The sequence below is a fragment of the Temnothorax nylanderi genome, unplaced genomic scaffold (genome assembly GCF_030848795.1).
Source record: "Temnothorax nylanderi isolate EJ_2023f unplaced genomic scaffold, tnyl_v1.0 TNYL_tig0044_pilon, whole genome shotgun sequence".
Classification (NCBI taxonomy): Eukaryota; Metazoa; Arthropoda; class Insecta; order Hymenoptera; family Formicidae; genus Temnothorax; species Temnothorax nylanderi.
The window spans coordinates 719,223-737,135 of record NW_027249106.1 but is presented as its reverse complement, the minus strand read 5'-3'; the positions used below and the strand labels follow the sequence as shown (position 1 = coordinate 737,135).

At 33.1% G+C, this 17,913-nt stretch overlaps 1 protein-coding gene across 2 annotated transcripts in view; it reads right to left on the bottom strand.

The window, feature by feature from the left end:
• LOC139771786 (semaphorin-1A) overlaps positions 1–17,913 on the bottom strand; it is a 209,215-nt gene that overhangs the window by 50,277 nt on the left and 141,025 nt on the right. For both annotated transcript variants that reach the window (XM_071704825.1, XM_071704824.1), the window contains exon 5: positions 6,085–6,255. In XM_071704825.1, the coding sequence (XP_071560926.1) occupies positions 6,085–6,255 (171 nt within the window). The remainder of the gene's footprint in view (positions 1–6,084; positions 6,256–17,913) is intronic.

The following is a 17,913-nucleotide window of genomic DNA, read 5'->3' as shown; positions in this document are numbered from 1 at the left end:
TCCCACCGATTGTAAAATGATTTATCGAACACATATATATCTATGTTTGAACATTAAAATTACAATTCAAGCACGTGTTTGATTTAATCGAATCGACATTTATCTACAACAATCAATTTACTTACGATTCTCTGCGTTTTGTTTCGTTATCTTGCCGAATAAAAAATATATTCGCAATTAATCTATCCTCCAAGTTCTGCATTTACATACTGTAATAAATTGTTTTATAGACATTTATGAAAATGTTGTTCCAATCATTTGTGATATATATTTGGTATTGAATTATAATTAAATACAGGTCAATATCGATAATACTGCAAAAAAAAAGTTTTTACATCAATGTTATTGCGATATTAACCGTACTGTTGATTAACAGCGCGGTAGTGTGGTAATGATTATCATAAAAAAATCAATTCTTGGTTAGCACCGTAGAAAAATCGCAAAAAATGATGTTACGGTTGCATTCTTTGTGGCGCTTAATCTTCTTTTCATAACCAGAACGCGCTTTGTTCCGGGCTCAATTAGTGGTTCATAGTGTTACTTTTACTTCCCGTAGTATTAGAGATATCTTCCGGATGTATTTCAAGATTGTTAAAGACATCATGATATTATCATTTCCAAATAATATTGTATATTTTAATTTAATCTGGTTTGTGTTATATTTGGAAACATTCCGTTTCAAAATATTCCACTATTAAGTTGTTTACGCGAATAATAATCGTTTTTAATCTCCGCAATATCTGCAAATACACGATTTATATCTTCCACATATTTACAAAAAGATTTTTTATGGCTATATATTAATAAATTTTTTAATAGATTTTTTATGGCTATTTATTAATAAATTATTGACGTAATAGATTTGTCTTGTATATTTTCAATTTAGTTTTATACAAAGAGTTTTCGGTTGTATATTATACCAACAGATAATATCGGAAAATGTCTTTCGTTGAATATGTTTTTACTGAATGCAGCTGGAAAATGTCAAGAGAATAAAATAATTCCATTACCGTAACAAATATTACATTATTATTTATTAGCATTAAATCGTAATTTGTTAGAATTAAATTAACAATCATGATGTATTTTCTAGCAATAATACGTTGATAAACGGCATGATCCGTTATGATCGTTATGGTTGAAAAGAGGAGGGATTTATATAATAAAAATATGAGTCAAAGATATATGTATAATATCTTTATAAAACCTTGTTTATGAGGAAATGGATTTCAAAATTAATAATATCAGTTTGCATAAATTTCGATCATACTACCATAAAATTCTACCATAGCTCGCCTCTATCAAAATATGAATAAAGATATATAATATTATATTTAAAAAATAAAGAAAATTTTGATATTTCATATAACTTATCAGACAGCTTCAACAATTTTTATTTTTCAGATATCAAAATTTTCTTATTTATACTTTCGTAGTTGCTGTAAAGTTGGATGATTTATGTCATAAGATAAAGTTAAAAATTATCATCTAAGTTTAAACATAATAACTCGATTAATAAAGATACCGATCCTCATTAGTTGAGCACCAATCTTCGTAATCGCATATAACACAATTTTAATCTTCAATATAATCCGCTGCGAATTTAATAAACTATGAGTGGTAAAATTGTACGTTTGAAGTTTGTGACGATTAAGAAAGAATGCTCAATCTCGACTTTAAAACATGCAAAATATTTTTCACTCTTTATAGTAGCGCGTGTTTTATTCTATGCGAATAAATAGCAATAGCTTATCGAGTTTAAAAGCCTATCGCGGTTTATTATTTAAACTTTATTTCTATACTGCACATAAGTCTTTCATAAATTCTAAAAAAAGTGAAAAGTACCCCGGTATGTGTTCGCGTAGCAAATATAGTGACGAAAAAGTAGAAAATCCTTGTACGGCAAAATCATCCGTCTGCAAAGCGAGTTTTGTCGCGAATATCGTGCCATTTTTTTCGCGTATCTTGCGTCGTATTGATCGTTGCAATTGTAAACAGCGCGATCTTGCATCGTCACGTCGTCGAACCGTGCGTTAAAACTTATTTCGGTGAAATTTTCGATTTCTTTTTTCTCGCAGAAGTTCTCGTGACGTAAATCTTGCGTGTTTACTGAAAACTTCCGGCGAAAAGCAGACCTACTTTGCGTATGATTTATTCGCCAGCGTGCACGCGGTTGCAGCGGATGAGTTTTTAATGGCGCATAATACGGAAGTAAAAATTGCTGGCTTTCGTGGACGCGTGAATTAGAGCTCGCGTGCGAGAAGTGAGAGGGCGGCGCATCAGTTTTCCATCACTGATCGAAGGGTATTACGGAAAATAAATTTCCTTTCGCTCAGGAAGCGGAATGATAAGGTATCGCGATGTCCTAAGGAGACACCGGTTACTTCCACGAAGACTCATCGATACGTCTTCCTCTCTACTCGAGAACTTTGGAAGCTTCACCGGTTGATTACTCCAAGAAGATCTCGACAACATTCGAATCTCATACCACGTATGTCACTGCCATTCGCGCACACATACGATCGATGTGCGCTTTCGATGCTAATCCTCGCGTCCGTTACTTACACTTGGTGTTGGACGTAAACGTCTAATCCTAATTGTCTATTTATTTCTCTTATGAGAAGATCGCATATTATTTTGAAAATTCTTTATTCTAAAAATTGGATAGTCACAATTATCAAAGATGCATATACAAGAGATCGTTAACTCTTAAAAAGAAGAAATAATGATATTTAGACGGGGTAGCGTATTTTGATTATTTTTAATCTCTTGATCATATCTGTACATACATAGCGACTTCATTTTCTAAAGTAAAGCCCACCAACGTTAATAACAATTTTTTGTATATTTTTATGTTAAATATCTGCGGATACAACGTGTATTCGTGAGAACAAATATTTTCAGATAAAATGTTTGCAGTATTTTTTTGCACTACTCTCTTGCAACAGAATCTAGCGGTAAAATCTTCATCTTAATATGTATAAAGTAGTTCTCAAAATCTTAATATTTAATAATTAATATTTTTTAGACAATTAGAATACTTTTATATTCTTGTCAAGAATATTTGTTCAACAGATAAATAATTTGTCTTTTTTTTTGTTTATTTTATAATGCCATAAGTTGTTCGCATATTAAGCGCAGATTCAACCATAGGTAAACGCATCTGAACAAAGATATAGCCTTATCTCGTTGCCTTGATACCAGTTACCAGGTCTCCGTGCACCTGCAGCAATCTCGTCATCTGTTTGAGATCGGAAGAAAGGAAGAGAAAGAGAGAGAAAGGAGAAAAGGAGGAAAAAGATATACGAGCAGATAAATCACGCCCTTGTGCCACTTTTCCTTTTTTTCCTTTTGCACTATCCACCGCCCACCTTGGTCGTCGTTTCGCCATGACGACGCGTTTCCACGACGTGCCATTATTAAGACGCCGGGCGCCGCGACGTCTTGCTGCGTTCGCTTTACATGTATAAGCGTACATCGAGAACTTATTCCGATCCGTAACTTTACTTAAATCCAGCTGAGAGCACCCGTCCGCAAAACTCGCTGTAGTGTTAATCATTTTCCTCTTTCGATTACTCGTTTACACGTCTTGAATTAATTACGATCACTAACTGCGTCGGGAAATCTTTGCCTTCCAAGTCGAATAAATCCAGAAGAAAAGAATCAAACTCAAATAGATCCTTAATCTTAATTAGTTACATGGGAACTTTGTTGAAGCGATAATAACGACTATTTGACGATTTATCTAAGATAATTATCAATAAGTAGGTCTTGACTTGACCTTTTTTCTAAGTTGAAGAACCCTATGTTTGCGAATCTGATAAGAAGAAATTACAGAATGTAAAAAGATATAAAGTAGAAAAGAGATTAACGTTATATTTTGGTGATTAATACGACTTTTTGTGATATAACTTTTCTAATTTCAAAAAATTCAATTATCATAAAAAGAAATCGAAAAAGTTATTATTTATTTATAATTTATTAAAAGATAATAAAAAATGTGGTTAAAAGAAAATATTTTTATAATTCTTTAAAAAAAAATAATTTTATGAGTTGTTCTAACTCGCATATTCGAAAAAAATTGTTCAACAAGTTGAATTAATATTAGAAATGTTCGACACGTCCTTCACAAGTTTGAATATCTTCAATAAAAAACGATTAAGGAAAGAACCGGCACTGACGGCACGATACCAAGCCAATTATTTGCGATTTACAAGAGAATGTCTATAGAAACGGAAATCATGCAATCTAGATAATCCTGACAAATATTATCACAATTTACTTTATGTTATTATGTAATTAATGAAAATTATCACAGATATGGTAGTAAATGAGTGAAGATGGTTTGTATCGGAATATAGTATAATGAAAGGATTAACTTTGAATTTATCTAATACCGAATAATTGCTGTTATTAATTTAAAATAATCTAAAAATAAATAGAGAGAGAGAGAGAGAGAGGCAAAAAGAAAAAAAACTAGTATTGCCAGAGCGAATTTTATTGTCTAACAGAGAAAATGCTGTAGTGTACACAGCAAAAGTTGTAAAATAATATTTTTTGAAAGAAAACGTTTCTGTGTTTTCCAATGGTCAGCACGTTTTCCGGATTTGAATATTATTGCAGATTGTTAGAGAATGTTAGCACAAGCCACAAACTGTATATTTTCGTGGAAAGCAATTTCAAGCTATTAATGAATCAAAGACGTGCGAGGTAGAATGGGTAAGATTAGAATAAAAAGAAATTCCAGAGAGACTTTATAAATTACTGCCAGAGCGAATAATTGAGGTACTTGAGAACAAGGTAGAAAATTATTAAAACAGAGTTTCCGCGTTTTTCCCTTTATGCTTTTGATAATTTTTCAACTGTATTATCATTTCTGTCCTTTTAATGAACAAATTACATTTAAATATATATACATTGATTGAACAGAGCGTAACATGTGTGTGCGCTTTCTTCTTGTACAAGATTTTACATCTTACTTGTGCGGAGTATTTAAAAAAAATTTTATTGTATTATTAAGAAACTAAAAGCTTTGCTGTGTGTTATTCCTTTATTCTTTCTCTTCTCTCTCTCTCTTTTCTTTCTAACGTATTGTAACTGCGAAGATTAGTAATCGTTATTATTTAATTGTACACCTAGCTCACAATGTTTACCAAACGTAACTGATCAACGAAATGAAGTATCATTTCATGAAATATAACTATTAGTTACCGCCACGTTATGATATTTTGCAACTCAATATAAATAAAGGTTCCGGGTCCGGCACGTATGCACGACGAAAGCGTTATGTAATTTGAAAGCCATGCGCCGGAATTGCATGAAACTTTCAGGAAATGTTAGCAATACCGTTACGGATATAACGATGCCATTGCGGTAACCCTGGGGCGTCTCATTCCCGTATATATTCTACAAACACGAAGGGTTAAATGTGGTTTACCAATTGCGCGGTTAAATTCCGGGGTACGTTTTCGAATCCCTCCGAGAAAATTACCTGTCGAAGTCAATCGCTCGTTCTTCTACACATTAACCGATTCGCTCGCAATATCACTTGATTTTATACGATACGTTATACGCTTCGTATTTTTCTCGACTCACTGACAGGCGAAAGAGTGTCGACGTCGAAAAGTATAGGGATCATTAATTGCATGTCAATATTTTTCAATTAAATCTAGAGTGTAAAGTATAAAACAGATTCTTTATATTGTACTAGACATTATTTTACTTTTTGATTTGTGACAAACAAAAAATAAGTTAAGTAAACTTTTTAACTTTCTAACTTGAATAATTTTCTATTATTTTTCAAATAGAACGATCGTCTTTTATTCGCTGTTGCAATGCACTTGATTGTAATATACGTGATTTATGTAATAAAAAGTTATTCAAAGTGACAAGCTATATCGTTAATCATGTTATTCAATTTTCAAAATCTATTTTCTTGAAAATAAAGACTTGCATGAAAAATTATTATGACATGTGCAAAGCATAGAATTGCGTTTTCCTCTTGAAACATCTTTTGATTTAGGCCTCGAAGTTTCGACATGCAACTAAGAGTCACCCTATGTGCTTTGGGACTTATAAGCTTACCTTGATCGTGAATTGTCTGCAGAGTGGCTTGTAGGCGTTTGTGCCGCAAACGAGAAAACGATCGGGGCCTTGTCTGCCGAACACTCGTACGTAGTTCTGGCATTCGTCGTCGCTGCGCCCTTTCAAGTAGCAAAGCTCGCGATGCGCCTCGGTGCTGGACCATTGCAATCTCTGAAACAGGCAAGATCGAGCAAACATTAGTACCTCGAGTCTCGGCCAACTTCGCATCACGTACACTGCGAAGTATGCAAGTTTGTATAACAAAAGCCGATTAGAGGTCAACCAAAGATTAATACTCTTGCATGAAAATTGAGACTTAACGGATCTCGATCCCCTTACTTTCAATAAGAGAGAAGGAGACATATATCGATTCGGGGAATATCGCCACTATCTCATGCTTTCGCGCGAGGCAGAGACTCGTTTTAATAATTCCCTCGTATCGCATTAATTTTACGAGTTACGCGCTTCGTTCGGCAGATTTAGAGCCGGATCCGCGAAAAATGTAAAGTCGTCTTAACGTTAAAGTCGACTTTAAGGGATAATTTATATCGCGTGAGCTGTACGCGTTAAAGAATTAAATGTAATGCGACGTTAAATCTTTTTGAATTTTTCGCGATCTCAGCGGAATAAATGAGTGCCGCCGCTAGTGGTTGAATCTTAATCCGATGACAACATTCTCGTGATAATAATGATGATGTACCTCGGCTTGTCTCTTTGTCATTGGCGTACGCATTATTATTCCGACTGAGAGGGTAACATATACGGTATTATTAGTCGTTATACATTGAGATACAGTGACAAATAATAATTTGGGCTACGTTTCCCAAATTCTGTATTTCCTAATATCTGCATTATTTAAAGTCACATATATCCTCTCAAGATAAACAGGTAAATGGATCTTGCAAGACAATAAATGCTTTGTACATAAACTGCGATTATATTCGAAAAGGGCTTGAGGTAATCGGATTTTTGGATTTTACAGTTGAGTGATAATACAGATGTATAATTTGGATGGAGAAGACATAAAACTTTGCATGTGCTTAGATGAAATTGCGCAAATTTTAGAGGAAATAAATGTACAATTTCCAGACTATCGGGGCATTCAGTGCTTTATTAAATCTAATAAATAATTTATTTTAAGCGCTACGTACACACGCACACAATCGAGTTTAAGGAAAAATTCATTAACATTAACGTAAACTTTCTTACAATTGCATAAAATAATTACACTTTTAATTGTTGATTAATAAAGACGCAAATGATTTTGATTTAAAATTAAATAATCTTTAATATTAATAATTATTAATTTTCTATGATTTAATGTCTAAAAAAATGAGAGATGTATAATTAATAGGTAATAAACCGAAACCATCGTGTGTGAAAGTGCGCAGATTATCCTACAGAAGAGAAAAGTAACAGTATACGCGCGGAAAGAATAGAAAAAAGCTCGAGTAGAAAATAGAGCACTGAATTATTTCGCGGAGAAAAGAATTAGCGGGGAAAGGTCAGCCGCAATTCTAATTCTGGGACATTATATTATTCGTTCAATTAAAAAAAAAAAAAAAAATCAAACGTTGCTTGCCGTGACTCGGTCTCCTTGTTTAAACCGACCACCTCGTGGCCCTGAGGCAACGTTGAGAGACACGGAGTGTACGAAACAACAAGAAGGTGAGGAGCGGCGAGAAGGTAAGGTAGGCAGGGAAGGTAGGTTACGACAGGAGCTGCAGCTGCATACTGCCAAGCAGAAATCCTTGAACAAGCTATATTCAGCTCCTTCTCCAGCGCGCTATATTATATCTTTACGACGTTTCATGGCCGACCGGGAAATTCCAGTTTCCTCGATAATTTTGGCTGGTCACGCCTCAACGAAACGCGCATGTTTAAGCCGTGTATTCTCGCAAAGAATTTCCTCTCCTCCGTGCTTTTTTCAAGAAGGCGAGAACACGAACTTCCCGCTGAACTCTCTTTATCGTGATTGATAAGTTTATCAAGGGACTCGAAACGTATTTTTCACACAGCAGAAAAGAGTCACTGTAAATGATATTTGAAGAATTTTGAATGTTTACAAGAATACTTAAAAAACGTTATAGTTTTTCAAACATTTCAAATATTTCTCCAATTTTCGTGACAATTTAATTTTATCATTTGTGTATGATTTTTTTTTAACCGATAGATGGCAATTGATTTTATCGAATATAACGAATTAGATAATAATTCGAAGCGATAGCTCGATCGGGAAATTGAGTAACGAGGGTACATTTAGCACGATAGAGAGAAATCGAATTATGTCTCGGGAAGGCAAATTATCTTCGAACGCCTGTCGTTATTCGAATGGATAAAATCCTAAAATCTAATTCTACTTAGTCAGATAAATTTCTAAAATATAACGAAATATATAAATAAAATAGGACAAATAGTTTTGCTTTTTCATCATGTCTACAAATATAATTTCTAAAAGATCAAGAATAAGAATAGTAAAATATATTAACGTTCTATAACCACTAATGTCGTTTGCTACGCGATTCTTAATTAATTTCTGGATCCTAAATGATATCTTGCCGCAGTGCCCGGTAGCGACGGCAAAGGAACCAATTAAGAAGCCGAACGGTATTTCGGGTACGGATGTGATTTAGGGAACAGCCGCATGATGTATTCCGCTTTTTGCCCTAATTAGAATACGTCTCTGCAAATCTCTCGGCCGTCGCCGTCGCCGTTAGTTCTAGGACTACGGTGCGAGCAGAAGCAGAAACAGCACGGCGAGTTACAACCGACTGAAAACTTTCGACCGCAAAATCGTACTGCATATTCATCGAGTAATACGATTTCGCCAGTTTCGAGCCTGCCGGTGGCCGATTTTACGCTTTAACCCGCGAATAAATTCGACTTCGGGACATCATACCGGCACGGCGCGGCGCGGTGCGCGGCGCGGCGCAATGTGGCGCCCGCGAGAACTTCCCATAATTTTTTGTTCCCTTTGTTCGCAGACTTGATTCGGATATTCCGACTGGATCCTGTCAGTGTAACTTTCAGACAGGGAGGCGGTGGAGGAGATGCGGGAAAAGGGAGGAAGTGTGCTTATCCGGGAGTAAACGGGAAGGAAAGATTTGTCCGACAGGACGAGTCTCCTTTATATTCGTTTTTTCTACAGAATTAAGTAATCCGCTTTTCGCAATCGATCAAAGTTTCTTTTCAAGCCGAGAAGTTTTAATTAAAACGCATGAGGCGATATCGGACGAATTAAAGTATCTGACACGTATATCCTATACTTACAATTAGTCCTGATCCTACCTCGAAATTTTATTAACTGTCTTTGAGAGAAATATATCTGAATCATCCGATTTATCTTGTTCGTGGATTGATATCTTGGAGCAATGCGGAAGATGCGATGAGTAGTCTGCATCAAAATTATTCAAGATTATTTCAAGTCGACATATAGCAAGGAGATATGTGACATTAACTAGATTGTTTCTTTTTGTACAGATTTGTAATCAGATAATAAAACCAACTTATGACCAAATAAGAAATATGATTTCAAGCAAAAGGTGGAGACATATGTTAAATATACATATATTTTAAACTTTAGTATATCAATTCTATTATTTCAGATATGTAGGTACTACATATTGGAAATACATATTTAATATCAAAGATTATTGAATTAGAATTACAGCTTAAAGCTCGCTTATTAATATGTATCATATGCACGTCTTCCACTGTTTCTCAAATAAAATCTCAGAGTATTTCTCACACTTCGCTAGAATCCTAGATCGCGCAAAAATATTTACAGTCAGGTCAGGTAAGTCGAAAGTTTTTAACGAAGCAACTTAAATACCCTCCTTAGCTGAAATACCAAGAAACGAGATATGAGAGCTAGGGTAATTCAAGGGTATTGTATTATACGAAGGAAGTATGGTAAGGTGCTGTGAAACATTTGTACTTCCGCAGTAAGTAGAATATACGTGTTTCCAACTGTAGTCTGTTTCTCGTGGCCAAAGCTGCGAGTTTGGCTATATAGGCATTAGTCGCAGGCATTCCGTAAAAACTTTTTCGGCACGCCAACAAGTTGCTTTGGCCCCTCAACTTGGGTAAAAATGGCACATCGATAACGACCGAGTGCGGTCAATACAAGAGCAAACAGTATATTTATTTTCGTGTATAATTTATTTCCACCTGTTTCCACTTTTCGTATTATATTCATGCGAATGAATATAAATAGAAAGAAAGAGAGAAAGAGAGAGAAGAATTCGATTTAGAATTAGAAGATTTAATATATGGAAAAAATTCCTTATTCTGTATTATTCCTCATTCTACAACGTCATATCACATTCGAAAAAAGTTAAATAATACGTTACACAATTTGTTAATAATTAAAATATATATCTGATTTACTTCTCTATATGCAAAACGTTCTAAAACCGTCGAACGTCCACAAAGTCGTCGATTGATTTGGAATTGATTTCTTTTCCAAAATGTGTGTGGAAGCACTTATAAAATCGATTATACGTCGTTGACAAATTAACTCATATTCCGTTGCCATTCTCGATCGATTTTACATTATTATTATAATCCGAGACAAACGCAGACAAATGTGCTGAATAATGAATAACAAGAAACGAATAATAAATTATATAGCACGTGACGCCCGATAATACATCATTCCACGCGCCGCGACGGAGTAACTTACATTTGTCCCGTTTGAATTACATTGCAAAGTTCGGAATTTATAGACACCGCTAATGCTCGCGAGTCCTCACCACTGACCGCCCTTGCCATTTCCCGACATATTGCGCTTTATTTATAACTTTGCTGACTGTCATTAGTATGCAAATTTTCACGTATATATATGTATATAATAGATTAAAATTCAAATAACAACTATGGCTAGTTTAATTGTCATAGATTATATGTACGTTTGTGAGTGTTTGCTACATATATCTATTATACATATAAAGAAAAAATTCAAGATGATAATTAATCAACCTAATATTCTGAAAACTCGATCTACAATAATTATCTTATAAGAGTAAGAATTTATAAAATCACTTAATATCTTAAAATAACTAAATCAACTCAGTCAATCTTTATTAAAATCTCTAAAATAACATCCAACTGATTTAATGATAACTTTTTAAATTATTACAGCCACTGCATTATTTTTAGAGCAAAAATTTCACTTGTATAAAGTGGTTTAAAGTAATAATCTTCGTTTAAAATTTTTATGCTTTTTTTATTTTTTTCTTTCCCAGACAGTAAATTATTAATTATTATTAAGTAATCGTAATACTAACCCCAGACTCTTTTAGGAAATAGTAATAATTACGATTTAACTAAAATCCTTCTATGTTAAATTTATTCCTAATTTTATCCTTTGTCCATAAGATTTTGACGAACGTCATGCGCAAATGGTAATTTCAACAACAGATTTTTAAACGTTGTTCATTAACCCGCATACCATTGCTATCTCCGTTGCTATTGTATCCAGAATGAAGTCAGACAAGTGTAATTTCGCGGACTGGGACGCCGAGCTGCGTCAGCCGACTCTCTTTTCAATTTTCCGCCATGCCGGCGGCGGCGGAGACGGTTTTGCTTTAACCTGCGGATTAACCGGCGAGCGGTTGTCGTTTGCTGTACAGTAGCGAGTATATATTGCACGAGTTGGTATTTAATCTAATAACGCGGTTGAAACAGAACACCCTTGGTCTTTTCTTACTATTGTACGCCGCACCTTCGAGATATTCTTGTTCTGTGCAAGACAAAGAGTCGCGCTGCACTTTTCTATTTCTGTACCCGACCAGATATGCAGTCTCTCGTATTACTACATTTCCTTTTTCTAATTAATTTTTGTCAGTATCAATCAAATCATATTTTATCAATTTCTTCGTGAAATTTTAGTCGAAAATTGTAATGAGAAAGAGAGAAAGGAAAGAGGAGGGGAGAGAGAGAGAGAGAATATTATTAATGAAATAATTACGGCTTTCGAATATGTAATTAACAACCCGATACAAGCAAAGACAATATTATTCATGATAAAAAGTGTTTCATTGTAAGAACAGCTTTAAAAATCGCTTTTATTACAATTAAATAACGCAGAAAATTTATTAAAACATCGTATTCTGTATTGCTTTCATTATAAAGTCCAATATTAGACGCAATTTTATGGCCACTTTATAATGTGAATCCTTTGTATTATAGATAGTTACTGCTTGCAAATTATTTGCCTTTGTTTTACAATGTTATTATTAATATCGTTGTACGTACATAAAAGCCTGAAAAGCTCCCATTGCAGTTACAAAAAGTATAATGCATAATCACAAGCATACGATTATCTTTTCTCATATAGAATATAGGTATCTCTTCATGTGTTAGCTTATGTAATTACTTCATTTGTTCTTTTCCATTTGTAGGTTTGCAAAACTATGTTATCATTCGCCATTTAAACGTATAAGTTTTGCACTTTTATAACATCTTCTGGTGTTTTAAAAATAGTTGTACTTAAAATAATTTACAAACAAAGATTCTGCTATGCCGATGCTCATAGTTCGTTCCTGTGTGTTTAATTTTGTTATCATTTATATTATCATATCAGATAATATAAATAATTTTATCATAACAAAATTCAATTTTTAATAAAAAATTTCTGATACATTTTTCTCTTTTCTATATACATATAGAATATCTTGTACAAAATTATTGGAAATATTTTTTAAATCATATAGCTACGTACCACGAGTAATTCTTTTTTTTTTTTTGCGAAAATGTCGATGCAAGTCAACTTTCCAATTTTTATCAGATGTGTTATTCTACACTTGTTGTAACGGCTTATTCGCGCGACGACTATGGTGCTCCTTGAGAATTGATTTTCTTCTCAAGGAAAGAGCCGAAAAACAATTCACTTTTTTCAATGTTCCAGACTGGCGGAAGACGTCAGCTGGTGGGTGACACCTTCCATCCGACGGCTAAATTTGCTATGGTCATCACGCGTCCTGCCGTAAAAGTTTTTCCAGCGTTCGACAAGTTTCCGCCCTATAGTTTCGATTAAACTTTCCTAATTCTAACGTAAGACTAGAGTCCAGGAACAAACTTGGGCATACGAAAATAACGATATGAAACGTTTGAACTTGTTGAAACTGATTACACATGTCGTCAGTCAGCATATAAAAGAGACATCTGACGAAAGTTTAGTTTACGGTATGGCACTAGAATAGGTATGTAGAGTTTAGCTGCTGATGAATTTACTGAGCTAAGCATTTTTTCATTCAATTTTAAATCAAGAGATGTGATAAATCTAATAATAATGGAATTAACGAAAGTAAATTTAAATTAAACATATTTTAATATCAAATTTTATAATTAATATAGAATTGTATTGTAATATTAATATCAGATGCGCGCGTATTATATTTCAATATTAATATCGAATTTTATTTCATAAGTAATCGGAATATATGTAAATGTGTGTAAGTTGAATAAATATATCATAAACTTTTTTATAAATAATTTTAGAATTATACTAATAACATTATAATTGTATTTGAAACATTGTGATATTTCAAATAATTTAAGATATTCTCTCTCACTCTCTCTCTCTCTCAGGTACTTCATATGCTATGCTTTTACGAAATTCTGGGACCATTCGTGAATACGATACAAGATACAACAAGCACGCATTGTGGCACGGTATAATGCGCTAAACCGTATACGGTAGAAACAGCATGAGCCAGGATATGCACATATGCAATTGAGCGTACGAGCGAACAACAGTACGTGGATACGATCCACCAGCAAAAGAAAGATACTCCCTTTTTCTAATTTAATCTCTACTCGCGAGTGGCCGATAAAACAGACCAATTTTTCAATTTCGCGAAAGGAATCGAATTCGTGACTGCTACGCGAAGTAGAGCTGTGCTACATTTCCCGAGCAAACGTGTGTTTTTCTTCTAGAAATCTATAATTGGATTGGCTATCGGAGAATACGCGCACCAATGTTATTATTTAAAGTCAGAGCAATTAATAATTATTGTCATTTATTTTGCTCCTACGAAAGTGCTATACTTAATTCGAAAACAGCAATAAATACGCAACTTATACTAACTCTAATTTTATTTCTATAATCACTGAAACAAAAAATTTAATAATAGAAAAAATTAGAGTTTTTGGATCATGTAGATTCTTTCATATACGTGTATCGGGTGTTAAAATATGATGATATAAATGGATTTTTAAATTACTGATTATTAGTTTCATATAATAGAAGAACCATAGCTGTAGAAATTTTATGCAAAACATCAGTCTTTTACGAAATAATATATTAATGCATTATTGATTAAATTGCATGTAACATTTTGTAATTTTCGTAATTAATGTGACATTGTATAGATGGTTTATTATTCTGTTGTTGAGTGAAAAATTAAATTTATTTCTGAAGAGCCGGTAGAAACCAACTGTCTAGTCTGACTGTGTTATTCCATGCAATGGAAATTTATCAGTACAAATTTTATTACCTATTTATTTATAAGAATAAAAGAACAGAGAATTATACATCCATTACTGAAGTTTATTATGTAAAATAAAGAAATAAAAGCAATTAATAGATTTGGTTTACTTATTCCTATCAATTTATATTATTTATTATATCTTTTTTAATTAATCTTAATATTCATGTGTTTTATACACTAAATACAACTATGCTACTTTTAACTATTAAGTTATTAAGCATTTGTAACTTTATATTCAAATATAAAACTTTAATATTTTGCGCGCGCAGAATACTACATTAATAGATTATATTTTTAACAATATATTTTAACAATATATTTAATGAATCTTTATAATTTCAGATAAATTATCCACGCATTATCTCATTTTATTGGAAATTATAACAAATTTGGAATCAATATCTTTAATAAAACTTTAATAAATTATTAATATCTATTAACATTTATTAAGTTTTTAACATTAAATATCGTGGCATTTAAAAGAAATCAAATTAAAATCTTGTTTCAGTAAAATTAAGTTTAATATAAGTTCCTATTTATTTTGTTCTATAAATAGTTCCTATTAAATTGTTTCTATAACGATTTCATATTTTATATGTAGATAGTAATTAATGAAATTTTCCGATAGAAAATCAAATATCAATAAATTCATTATGCATTAATTAATAATATTTATTATAAGTATTTATACACAAATCCTCAAAACTCTGTCGATGTAAAATATTGGAGTTGCCATGGCGCTCCATTTATTAAATCTAGATGTGGTTTTGCATTCATTTACCAAAAATTTTTCTATAATAATTTTTGACAAACTTTTCGTTTAGCACACAGTTCCGCAATATAATAAAAGATATGATTCAAAAATTGTCCAAAAAAATAATATTACAGACAATATTTTCTGATTTACTGTATGCACAATAAACTTTTGTGGATTGTGTATCGGTGTACAAAGAAATACACATAAATGCGAGGAAGTTAGTTATGTTATCATGCACTAGCGAAAAAATGTTTTCCTCGATTACATTTGTTGTAACAAATTTACGAGAATGCATACTATTAATTAAATAAATATATTAGCAAGTTTCATTCACATTAGATATATTATAATAGATGTGATAGAAATTGCGTTTTTCCACAATAGATGTGACTATAACAAAGCATTAATATTATTTAAAAAGATTTAAAAGTCTCTTAAATTATTATATCTTTTATATTATATATTTTATTTCAGAGTTTTGTAATTCTAAAAAATTTTTCATTATCTTATCTATAATAAGAGCAAGGAAGAGCTGAGATGTTTTGTTGTAACGTTTTATGTGCGTCATTTCTTTAACTGAACATTATCGAACTGATATCTTGGGTTTTATGAAAGATTAAACTTTTTAATACCGCGCCCGAGGTATATACTGGAAGCAACCCTTTAGTGGCGAAACTCCGACAAGATTAACTGAAAGACATTTCCCTTCATAAGTCCCTAAAAACCTTGCAGAAAGATACAGAGGCAGAGTATGTCTGTACTCATATTTCTAAAAGGGAAAAAATAAAGAGAACGAAAGACAAAGTAGATATGTGCCGAGTGCGACGTTGGCTTATGTGCGGTACTATGTTTTGCGCAATATATTACACTATAAAGATACTTTTAAGGTATCTCACGCATGTTAATAAATAATAGTTATTATAGTCTTTTGTCAATTTCATATTTGAGAATAATCTTTTCTTGTTTTATTTAAGCAAAATTAGATTAATTATATACACAAGATATACCGTTTTATGCTTGCTTATATAGTCATAGAAGTTTCGAAATAGATATAGCATGCAGCAAATTTAAAATTACTTTTCTTTAAATTGCTACAAAAATCTGGCAATAAAAAAGTTAAAACATATAAATAGATGGTATTTTAAGTTTGGTGGAAAAAGTTTCGGAGAAGTTTAAAAATCCAGCTATAAAATTAATGACAGATAAAACTATAAAACAACGTTACATTTATATTAGTCGAATTGACGCAATTCTTGCGGTTCGACAACATTCGACGGGCTTAGAATAAACACAGCACCCCTGCACGGTATAAATAGCGCACAGGAAAGAGTTTCAGATGTTTTAAACCGTTCCTACTTCGAAGCGGGCGGTGGTTTGGAGTGCGACACTTGAGACTCGTTATTTCGCATTGCGTTGCGACGCGCCATCATCGTGCGCGCGAGCTGACACGAGATGCTTGAGAGTACGCGAGAGGGTGCGCTCTCTTACGCTCGTATTCACGCTCGCCTGATGTCTCCCTAACGAACGTTTAAACTGTGAACACACATACGTATAATTCCGGCATATTCATCCGGAAAATGTAGCTGCTCGCACTGACTGACTGACTGACTGACTGATTGACATACACAATCAAATGCAACATCACCAACAGCGACATGTTGGTGTCTCTTTAGCCCTCGGATTTATCGACATTCAGAATGTCCTGAAACCATCGGGTGTCTTTTTCATCACAAATTTTTGACCGATTTGAGAACAATTTATCTTTAACAAAAATATCGACATTTGTAGCTTCTAAATAATTGACAACTAAAAAACAAAAGATTTTTGCAAATCAAGTAAACTAAAAGAAAAGATTGTATCCTTCAGTCTCAAAATAAGTATTAAAAAAGTTTAATTTGGTGCTAATTACAAATATATTCAATATTAAAAATTGGAAAAAAAAGAGATCGTAGACGATGACCTGTTTCGACATTTCTGCGGGAAAAATATTGTCTCCAAATTTTGATCGAGAAAGGAACATCTGTAATTTTAGAACACTATATATAGCGTGCAGAGCGAAGTTAATACTCTTACGACGTGTGCATAGCCGAGTAATCCGGCCTTTATGAATGACGCAGGTGTCGTCTTGCGGCGTTGCACAATGTGCGATCATAAAGGGAGTACTCTTCTGCCTGATGGATCTTTCGAAATTTCAGTATCTCGAAAACGAGTGCCTCGAGTGCTGTCGTGCTCTTGTACATCGCGCGTACCTTTATTGTCGACACTGATTTTCAAGCTCCATTCAGTCGGACTGGGGTTACAATGGACCAAATCTCCTAGGAGAGCAATATTGTCGAGAATTCACTGGCATCATTTTTGTCTCTAATTTCCAATTTTACATTGCATCGTTAGTTTCATCTTACATTATAGTGTTAAGGGTGCAAATACCCCGCATCTTCCCCGTTTCAACGAAGAAACTTTACATTAACGTGCGATAACAATTTCTTTGGGTTATTAATAAAACTTTAATAATAAAATGGAACTAATCCGCACTTTTAGTCCGTCAAAAGTTACAAATAATGATATACTAGATATTAA